At 40.3% G+C, this 11,562-nt stretch overlaps 1 protein-coding gene across 1 annotated transcript; it reads right to left on the bottom strand.

The window, feature by feature from the left end:
* Positions 1 to 257: 257 nt before the first annotated feature.
* Positions 258 to 4,731, bottom strand: LOC139735097 (proteasome subunit beta type-7-like). Its single transcript, XM_071645869.1, has 5 exons — positions 4,718 to 4,731; positions 3,818 to 3,958; positions 2,544 to 2,718; positions 1,655 to 1,806; positions 258 to 369 (listed from the first exon to the last, which is right to left on the bottom strand). The coding sequence occupies exons 1-5, from the start codon at positions 4,729 to 4,731 to the stop codon at positions 258 to 260; spliced, it is 594 nt and encodes a 197-aa protein (XP_071501970.1).
* Between the last annotated feature and the right edge of the window lie 6,831 nt (positions 4,732 to 11,562).

Below are 11,562 nucleotides of genomic sequence, written 5' to 3'. Positions count from 1 at the left end.
GGAATCTTCAGTTGCTAAAGGGTTAACATCTTCCTACACTGTCGGTAGACATGCAGACGGATTTCACTCTCTGAGGAAGTGAAACTTCATTAATGGTTAAAGTTTTTACACTAAGGTACTTGCATCATTATTTACACCGGAACAATTCTACTCTTGTGACATTAAATGCCGTCATGTCAACATGTAAAATGACTTTTCAATACAGAAGAAGGGTCCTAGAAGAGTGGTTGAACTTTACAGGATACTGTGTTAGGGGATCACGAGGTATCCATTGACTCCACACGCGTGGTTACAACTTCATAAGGCAGGGGTGTGACTGTCTTCTTCAGTACCCCTGTTGTACCCCTCTTGTAGGTGTAGTTTCCTTGTCTGTAAGAGAAAGAGAAGAACGTGTATTTCATGAGGTAGACTGTCAAAATGCATTGCATGCTGTAGATGCACAGATGCTTGTTGAGGCAATGCAGTCCCGGTTTTATGACAAGCATTTTGTACATCAATGTGAAATGCACTGGGCATACCAAGCTATCTAAGCTATGTGTTTGCACCCATGTAAATGTGTGTCTTTCTGGTAGAGTGGACTCCCGTTATAATGAAGTTCTCTTTCATTATATCAAAATTTCATCATAACCAAGCAAATAAACAATAAAAATCATAAAGCAGATATCGTTGTGGCCAGAATTTTTACTTTGTTGTAACCAGAATTTTGCTATAGCCATGTTCATTATAACAGGAGTGCACTGTATACTGCCTTCCCTAACTAACACAATTTCAAAGCTGTGTGTTACTAAATATATACGACGGGTCTACTACATAAGTATTTTCACTCGACTTCAAAATGTAATCCACATAGTTTTCAAATGCCACATCACATATCATTATCATGTTCTTAAAAAATGGGGACAACGTAAAACAACTGCAGTTAGCTGGCACTGCACATACAAATGTGCACTGCAGCGAACTCGGTTCAACACAACTTTCTAGAAGTCCTATGATTAATCTGTGTGCTCTAACCCATAAAGTCATGGGATTTCTTTTGTTTTTTTTTTGGTGGAAATTTTGTCATTGGAACACCTGGATTTCACTGCATGTGATATAAACCAATAGGTGAAAGAGTGGAGGAAGCCTTGTTAAAATTTTGAGATCTGCATTTTATAAACAATATAGTACACAAAAAGTTGCTAATTTTAGGGAAAAACATGAACTTAATTCCTCTAGAATGTCTTGTCAATACAAGAGTTATGAATGTAACGATCAAAAGGACTTTGTAAATTTTGCAATCAAAATAATTATATCAACAACAAAATTAATTATTATTTTTAATTATTATTATTAATTTTTTTTTCATTCAATCTGTCTCATGAAACACAACAATAGAAAAATTCTAAAATCAAAGGTAATCATCATGCCACAAATATGTTCCTGAGACTTGATTGGCTAATGTGTAATGGCTAATGATTGGCATGCATTTTTAAACCTAACATTTCTCGCAACAGTTTGAGGAGCACTGCTTGTTTTAAGGCAACCTATCGTGACAAAAGTCCAAAGGTTTTTGAACATTCATATGAAGATAATGCACATATTTGTCTTTGCCAATCTAACTTCCTACTGGTGCCGGCATATTCTGTGTGATATTATGACCCTGGTAATGACTTACCTTACACCCTTCTTGTTGGCCTCATCATACGGCCGCAGGAAGTCCACCTTGCCTTTCTTGATGACACAGAGATCGATGTTGGTGCCGGAGCCAAGATCGTTGAAAACTCCAGCTGCGATCGCATCTCTGACAAGTTTCTTAGCCTCTTCCTCCTGTGTCATGAATTACGAAGAGCATGAATACTTCACATTGTTCTTGAACAGCAGTTCATTCATTGCAATCTAAGTTCGTCTACATTACTATCAAAACTGCAGTTTGTACAACTATCAAAACAAAGACTTGAATGCTGTACACAGACTAGGGATGGCGGTAATACATATTTGCCAGAATACCAACACAACTGCAATGCTGGTTTGAACTTTCAAATTTTAACAAGACTGCTCAACATGACTGCATAAAAGTCATCAAATCTGAGGTCTTGAGAAATGAATGACAGCTACTTGTCATAATTATCAAGTTTTGTGATCCCATCACTTTTCCAACAATGTTTCAGAAGTATGGATTTCTGTGACTGTACACTTTGAAGCAAAGATTTACTTATAATTATGAAAGAATTTCCACTTTTTTTTTTCCAACGTCGACATTAACATGACACATCCTTTTGCACTGATTTTGTTTGTTTTTGTTTTTGCTTTGCTGAAATTGTGAAATTTGTCTCTGCTGCCGTATCATCTACAGGATGCTTTCCTACCTCTGCAAATGGACAGCACTCACATTCAGTGACTGGTTACTTACCAAGGACTCCACATCCATGGTAACAACAGACTCGAAGACCTAAATCAGGATCACCACCATAATATAACCATGGACGGATTTTGTGGCTGTAGCCAACATACAGTGTAGGATTTGAAAACAGGGCAAAGTTTGACGTGGCAGACTGCTTTCTCACCTCCATGTCTGGACGGTACCGGTCCTCAAAGACCGACATGGCAGCTAGGGATCCCGACCCCATGGTGCAGAAGGGGAGCTTGTTGGTGGAGCCGTGGGGGTAGATGCTGTAGAGGTGCGAGCCCGAGTAGTCCACCCCACCCAGCACCAGGGCGGCTCCAATGTGCCCCTGGTATCTGAGCATTGGAGCAGAAAAAGAAATACAGCTGTACATTGTATCATGAGCATATACCTCTCATCCCTTTCCTTCTGAATCTACAGAGCTGAAAACACAAGCATTTGTGCAAGATGAACAGACATAGGAACCTAAGTATCATATGTGACCGTGCATCACAAAACGAACAAAAAGTCGCATGCACTGATTTTGTGTGAGGACTGAAAATAGGTGAAATGGGTTCACCCAGCCAATATTGAGATTTTTATATTTTCTGAAAGAGTAAGTCTTCTTCCACATTATACTTAAGGTTGGGATCATAAGATGACAAGGAATTGCATTTTAAGCAGTTTTTTCTTGAACACTTCTTGGTAGAATAGTGTGATCAGTTGTGTCTTGTAGAATCCCCTTTTCATTTCTTAAAAACCCTGTCCATACTCTTCACTTCCAATTCTACTAACTTTGGATAGGATAATGCTAATCCCTTTATTGTTGTTGCTACAGTGGTTTACATCCTGTTTTTTTGTTCCATTCATCACACAGCTAGCACAGCTTGTTGAAGAGTAAGCGCTTGAATAGACTCTGTACTTCAAAGCCTCTTTTCTCAGTTCACACTTTCCAGCATGTGTGCTTTCTTTCCAACATAAGGATAGGTTAGGAGAGTCCCTTTGAATTGAGTTATACATCATTTTAAAGCTTCAGAATCTGCTCTTAACTGAAAATCTATGTCTGGCGACTTTTTGTTGGTTTTGTGATGCAGGGTCACATATATCTCCTCATTTGGGTGTGACAACCACAAAGATAACATGTGTAGGGTTCTCGATTCCATGGTTTCCAAATATTGGTCGGAAACACAAGAACTAACATAGAGTGCACTCCCATCATAACAAACACAGTTATAACGAAATTCTGGTTACAAGGAAGTAAATATTCAGGCCGCAACATTATCCACTCTATGTATTCTATTCTTGATTTTGTTGGGGTTATAACGAACTTTCAATATAACAAAAGAAAACTGCCCGTCTCGATGACTTCAATACAGCGGGAGTCCACTGTATATACACATTACTCTGCCTGCACCTTGAGACTACAGGTATTCCTGATAAAAGCTGTGGACTGACCTGAACAGGAACTGCTTGAGCATCCTGTTTGCGGTGACCACACGCCCTTCCCTCCCCGTGGAGAGACGATGAAGCTCCAGGTTGGAGGAAATCATCTGGGTCGTCATCTCTGTGTCCGCTGCAGTTCCAGCTCCACAGCAACTGTGAGGTAATAAGAGGACTCATTATCAATTCTTTGTATTTCAAATTACATGTACTATGACACACGACAATTGGCAACCTTCCAGAGGTTAAAAAAAAACCCAACAAACAAAAAAAACAACAAACAAAAAAACCACCAAAAAAAAAAGGAAAAAGAGACAAAAACAAACAAACATAAGGAAGATGGTATGTGCCAGTGAACTGTTTGATATTACGACCTATTCACCTGTAACATCTATTTTTGAGTCATGGCAACAAACTTTTCCATTTAAAAAAAACCAAAATCATTTAGAATACATCGTATTAACAAAATGCCAGTGTTAAATAAGCACTCCAAAATACAATGTACATGTGGCTCTCTTGGTCACATTACGCTGATGTTGTATGCACAGCCATGTGACCAGAAGTGACTCTTTGTAAAACGGACCACAATCTGAAAAAAAAACACACACCAAAAACACACAATATGGGCTCAGGGTGATCACTACTGTGCATGCAGTATATTTGGTGGTGTTTTTGTCATCATGAACTTCTCAAGTTCACGAATTTTCACAAAATTGACATCTCGATCTAGTGAAATAATGCCTCCTGTCACATACAGCTGTACATGCCTTGAATGCTGTGTCCAAGGTGGGAATTTATGAATATTTCTCTCGGAGAAGTGATGAACTTTTTTCTCATTCTGTCATTTGGTTCTCAATTGTGAATAAAAACACAGAGTTATCTTACAAGTCCCAATTTGCAAACTATCATACTTACATTGCACATAACATGTGATATAGACAGTAAGTCCTAGTTTCTCAAGTAAGACTTATTGATCTGATGCTCTGATTCACCTTCAAACTGTAGTTTAAATAAAGACGCCTTTGACCAAAATCATCTTAAATATTTAAAAGAGTAAGTATACAGTATAGACTTACTAAATGTTAGGGGCAATGAAGTGAATCTTGGTGCAATTCTTGTCAGCAATAATCGTACCCTCCGTGGCTCTTGTATCTGCTCCAAGAATGACACCATCCTGAGAATAGAGCAACATATAATACAGATAATCACACATGTACTTGCATCATCTTCTACATCCTGAATAATTGACAAAATGCAAAAACATCATTGTGTGCTAACAAGTTAAGTACCAGTATCAGAAAAAAAGTAAGTTACTTACATATTGTACATTGCAAAAATGAGACAGAACCTTGTGTGCTCAGTCACATCAAAATGATAACTTTTTTATTCACAATCTTTAAAGGGGATAGCTAGTAACTGATCAGTGGGAATCAGTGGAAATGTTGAGGGATGATTGTTCAAATTCTTGTGGGATTCATTTAAGAGAACATCATATATCTACTGTTGTGTGAAAATTATTTGCTTCAGAACGGTCTCATATTCAAGTAATGTGCAGATTAATGCCCCGTCACTGACCAGGCACGCTTACCTGGAAACATTAAACTGTATATTACTTGAATATGAGACCATTCTGAAACAAATAATTTTCACACAACAATAGATATATAATGTACTCTTAAATGAATCCCACAAGGATTGGAACAATCATCCTCCAGCATTCCCACTGAGATCAGTTACTAGCCATCCCCTTTAAGCTTTTGGAGATTACCATGAATATGCAGACTATCTAGATTGATATGAATTGGGTAAATGTGCAGCCATATGTACTTTCATGTACACAACATTGATACATTGTATATCAAGCGCCTTATTAAAGAAACCACCAAATTTTTTTTTTTCTCTCTTTTTTGGATACCTTTTTGGCCTCCTCCCCCCCCCCCCCCCGACAAAAGAAATAAACATTGGCAGAAAAGTAGCAATAGCTGAAGAAAATATGCATGTTGATGAACGCAGTTGCTATGCTTAGAACTCTGCGTGCACTGACGATACAACATGGTAGGACTCCATATATTGGTTGAAGTTGTCTTTTCCTGACTGCAGAAACAGGTCCACCTGAAAGGTACAGCCTGTATGGTGGTTTTTCTTAGTTATTCTTTTTTTTTCTCTCTTGTTGCATTATGTACAAATGTACTGTATGTGTATTGTGTGTGTGTGTGTGTGTGTGTGTGTGTGTGTGTGCATGTGTGTGCATGTCAGTATGTGAATACTGTATTTGACAGTGAGGTAACAATCCCTTTTGATGTAAAGAAGGTATAAAGAACTGATACCGGTATAATAGCTTTCAGAGTGTAAAGAAATCTAAAGAGCTGTCCTCACAAACTATTGAGATAAAAAAAAAAGAACACAGAAATCTAAAAAGTTGATTTCTTGTCACTGGCTGCCTTCAAAGTTTAAGTGGAAAGGCTCAATTGAGGAGTAAAGAGGGTACATGTAGTGAAAACCAACAAAACCAATTGTGGATGATACATTCGAGTTGTACAGAACAGAAACAGGAAAAGATACAAACATCAAAAGCCATACTTCAAGGCAGCTAAATTCCACTGGAAGGCAGAAATGTAAAATTAAAGGAAAAAAGTTATCACCAAAAAACCCATCATATCTTTGTAGTACAAATGTATTTACACCACCGCAGTTGCCATAAACTCTTGAATCATGGAATATTGAAGGAGTAAAAAGGAAAGAGCATTATCACATTATCAAACATATGTCCTTAGATTAAAGATCTCGTTTTACTCTCAGAAATACAGTGTCAATTTTACAAGTAAAATAAAATTCACTTCTCCATCTCATCATCAAATTCAAAGCTGTAAAGGATCAAATTATTGGAAAGATCATGTTGTTATTAATGTCAAAACCGTGAGTAAATATTATCAGTGACGAATCATATGCAAGATGAGGGCCTCCATGTGTGGTAATAAGAGCTCATAAATCATATCTGCAAAGTGCAGGCACTTTTATTTTGTAACTATTGTAAAGCAAGCCGCCGGGCTGGGTTGGCAAGTCCAAGTCATAAAAAGCCCAATTGATCCAATTTCCGGGTCGTTTGAGTTTGACATGTCATTGTGATGGTCATTGCATTGCCATTGGTTGAACTTATAGATTTATTACTAGGAGTCGCTAGGACACTATGAATTAGGTTCTACGAGAAGTTTTGGAATTCCTTTCTGTAAAGTTTAACTTTAAGACAAGTCAAAAGTAGAGGGTGTAAGTCAGTGCAACTTTTTGTTAGCACTCTTTAGACTTTACCTTGTATATTAATCCCGCAATGGTAGTTCCTGTTTTCACTGCAGTGGGGGATTTCAGGCCTTTCTTCTCAAGCATCGCATTCCTGCATGGAAAAGAGAGATGAACAAAATAGAACTATTAACAACCAATTGATCGCTAGGCCTCCCTACTTGCCTACGGCCTACTACCACGGTGTGACGTGTGGCAGACAGCCAGCTACAAGCATCAACGATATTTCTAAGACCTCTCATCCCATGCCAATAGAGATGCTCCACATCCTCCACCTACACCTACACACCACCAAGAGGGCACAGATACTCAACCATCTTCCTCTTCCCAGCTCACAAATGCAACATTTTGCAGTAACAACATACAAGGCACAGGGGATGACACTCTCACTCTCACTTCAAGCCATGTTGATGATGCCATTCTAAAGCTCAAGACCGGAAAAGCTCCAGGCCTCAACAGCATTACCACTGAGCACCTGGTCCACTCAGGTCCGATCCTCCGCAGGCTACTTCTCCTTCTGCTCCAGAACTCCATCAGACTAGGACATCTTCCTGTATCTCTGAAAGAGGCTCTCATCAATCCCACTGCACAAAGGAGGAAACAAACCGGTTAATGACCTGTCCAGCTACAGAGGAATCTCGCTGACCCCAATGCTGTCTAAGCTACTGGAAACAACTTTGAAGCCGAGGATAGAAGACTCTTTAACAGGAGCCAATATCCCAGATGAACTCCAGTTTGGATTCCAACCTACCAGATTCTGTGTGCTAACATCAATCACCCTCCAGCTGATCTTAGAACTCAACTCTGTCCAAAAAAAGCCAACATACCTAGCACTCCTAGATGCAGCCAAAGTCTTTGACTGTGTGTGGCATTCTGGCTTATTCCAGAAGCTCTCAAACCACACCAATCCCATCTGAAGCCCAAAGCACTCTTGCGGAAATGTACAAAGGAGCAGCTAGTCGGGTCCTGTGGAAAGGTGATGTCAGCTCCACTTTCCCACTACAGAAAGTACATGTAGTTCGGCAATGAGAAATCCTCTCCCCTCTTCTATACAATGTCTTCATAGATGGGCTCATAAAGGTGCAGTTTTAAATTGATATATAAAAAGCTTACTTTGCTGCAAAGAAAAAAAAATAGAACTGAAAAGATTACAATTACATTGCCCAAGTGTGCTTCGCACACACTTTTCTTCCTTTTGCTATGATCTGCTTTTATATTGGTAACATGATGATTATACTGCATATTATGCTTATTGTTTGCTTGTATGTTAATGTCTGACATTTGCCTCTCATTTTTAGAGGAAAAGCTGACAGTCATACAAAATGTGTGGTCACTATGAATGGCAACGAGGTCACGGTGTCCTCACGCTATGGCTAGCCGACCTTCTTTTGCTACGACCATTGCTTCTGGTCAGCGAACAAGACCAGTGCCAGCTACGCTAGTCAGGAGGCGGTTTAAAAGGCCATTGGATGACCAATGCTGACCAATGCCTTTAAAGGCTACAACACCTGCCTCTTTGCCTATGGACAAACAGGCTCTGGAAAATCATACACGTGAGTTTATTTTGTTGCCAGAACTTTTGATCTATAAAAAAAAAAGAAATAAAGAGCATTCAAAATGAACTAAAAAATATCAATTTTCTGTTGTGTTGGTCTCAAACATTTCAGATGAGCACATTTCATTTTGCATTTTCAACAACACTGTTATCCCTGAACTTTACTCTTAAGCAAATTGTGTATTCCACATTGCTTTTTGAATATCATCAGTTAAATCATTTTCTTATTAATTTTTGTTACTCTTATGAATAGTGCAGTAAAGGACGAGTGTAGAGGATGGAGAAAATGGATATGAACATCATAATTTTAAAGGTGCTGAGAGCTGAAGACCTGGGCTGCCACTTTCAGAATCTGTACGCTGGGGTAGTCGTTTTAGCAAATGACGTTGCCCTGATTGCCTCGTTAGCAGAGGAGCTGCAAAGGATGCTCAACACTACTCAAACCTACAATTGTATGCCACCACCTGGAAATACAGGATTAACCTAACGAAGAGTGCTATCTTAGTATTCAGCCACAAATGCAACAATACTCACACCTGGCATCTGAACAATGAACAAATTCAGGAAGTCAACCAACACCCCCACCTAGGCATCACCAAGTCAATACAACATCTAGACCCAGCTCCTAACATCATCACCAAGGGATATAATACACTATACTCCCATCACTGCAAAGCTCTGGTCCGCATACTGTATCCCCAGGATGTTGTATGGGATTGCCGTTGTGACGCTCAACAAACGTTCTCGGGAAAAGCTTGACTCCGCATAGGCTCTCCTCTTCAAGAAACTCCTTGGCCTCCCCATAAGTGTTGTGAATGAAGCTGTGTCCCTTCTGACAGGCATCCTTCCTCTCTCCCTTCATGCTGAGCTCTTCACTATCCTCTCCCTAGGACAACTACACTGTAGTCACACTGCCTTCAGACAAATTTGAGCACAGGATCCTCCTTCATGTACTGGCATACAACACCCCCTCCATCCCCTACTGGAAGCAGCTTCTTGCCTAGACAGAAAGATCCGTCTGTCCGGAGGACTCTTTTTATATTTTGCCATTAACGCTGTCCTCCGTAGACAGACGGAAGGTTGCAGTACCCATTGCTGTGTGGATGTTCTTAACCACTGTCTCTATGGAAAATTGGGTGAGGTACCTCACCCTTCTCAATAGCGTCTAATTCACGGCCCTAGGTCGGCAAATTCAAGCTTGTATAGTGAAATTAGCTTTTTAAGAATACATTACACTCACCAGATTAATGAATAATCCAACATTTTAGTATAATTTTCAACGTAAAACACAGCCTGTCGCGTCGTCACGTTCAAACTGCAGAAACATACACTATGAATCTATTAGCCAATCACATTCGAGGTAGTTTCTACGTGTTTGTTTTACTAAAACACGTACCTCGCATGTGATTGGCTTACAGATTCAAAATGGCGACTTACAGCTTGCGAACGGCGATGTTGCGATATCGATAAAATTTCTGCCTTATAACTGAGTTTATGTGAGTATTTCGATTGCGCAATTGAGAAATTTATCCCAAATATTGCTGCATAATGTGTCATGTCATGTCAAACTTGTTTGAATGTAAAAAAGCTGTCTGAAATTTGGTTTATCGTAACGTTTGATCTGTGCGCGACTGCTCCACACAGGAGCCGCAATCATTGACTTCGGTCTGTATACGGAGGGGATCCGTGAAGCCAGACGCAGTCTCCGCGGAACATTCCCCGACGGACAGATACAGACCGATCTTTCGGTCAACTTCTTGCCAAGCTCAATTTACCCCCTCTCCTCTCAGACACCTCGAACGTCGACTACCCAAGCTGGAGAAGGCTGTGTCGTCGAGCTGTCCACGATCACCACACTGCACAGATTCGTTTTGCCATGGATACAAGGCACTCCCTTGCTCTATGGAAACAATGTAGAAGCCTGCCAACCCCTACTAGTCTGTTTCCAGCTTCCCTGCCTCCACACCTCTGTAATGCCTCAAGACTCCGCTCCCAGCTTGCAACTGGCACCTACCCAACACAGTGCCGTCTGATGACCATAGGAAAGTCCTCCACCTCCATCTGTAGACTCTGTCAGTCTGTGGAGCGGAGGAAGAGAACACAGCCACTTTGTTGCCTCCTGTCCAACCCTTCACACCCATAGGCCATAGAGCTGCTTTGATCCAGCACATCAGTGCACTCAACCCTCCAGACCAGGTGACCCAGCTCCAGGATTTCACTGCAAATGACATCTCCACCTTTACCACTAACTATACACAGCCCAGTCGCTGTAAGTAGCGACAGGGCTGTACCGTCATGACCCACAACACGAAGAGAGTTCAGCGATTGCATGCGATCGCTTTGAATTTTGATACTTTTATAGATCATTTTTTCGTCACCTCAAACTCATCTAATAGAAATCTTCATTAATGAGACTTCATATCTATGCTATCAATATTGAAATGCACATTTTACAACTTACCGAAAATGATGATTATATGCAGCATGTGCGAACGGTACATCTGATAATCGGCAGTTCACTCGACTTGCATGCACTTTTAAAGGTCACGCTGTCTACCATGCGTGCTGCTACCGAAGAGCGCACGCACCCAATAGATTGCTGCACTGCACTTCGAGCCATGCATGCGCACGCATAATTTACTGAGTTGTCAACTCGCCATTTTGAATTCTGCAATGATGATCCCCGACGGTCGGGGACTCCTGCGCTGTTCTACTGCGCTAGAAAGTGTCATTTTTTGTTCAATGGACTTACTGTATCATGAGCCTGTTGAGGGCTCTCTATGGACTTATGAACCTTCTGTAATATAAGAATGCACTAAACGTGAGTAAAGTATACGTTTTTTTAAAAGAAAAGCTTAAATTTTCATAAGTTTTGTAGTTGTGTTGTGGTTCCCCACTTTGAAGGTGCATG

This window comes from Diadema antillarum, unplaced genomic scaffold (assembly GCF_040938485.1).
Source record: "Diadema antillarum isolate AM-2024a unplaced genomic scaffold, OU_Dant_1.0 seq00000563_RagTag, whole genome shotgun sequence".
Classification (NCBI taxonomy): Eukaryota; Metazoa; Echinodermata; class Echinoidea; order Diadematoida; family Diadematidae; genus Diadema; species Diadema antillarum.
The sequence above is the reverse complement of the archived record's forward strand: the minus strand, read 5'-3'. Positions and strand labels throughout refer to the sequence as shown.

Bases quoted from the DNA above. Each gene is read 5' to 3' on its own strand.
- LOC139735097 (XM_071645869.1), bottom strand. The intron at 1,807-2,543 runs GTGAGAAAGCAG...TTCATGACACAG, and splicing joins GGTACCGTCCAGACATGGAG to GAGGAAGAGGCTAAGAAACT. The intron at 370-1,654 runs GTAAGTCATTAC...TTTCTCTTACAG, and splicing joins GCCAACAAGAAGGGTGTAAG to ACAAGGAAACTACACCTACA.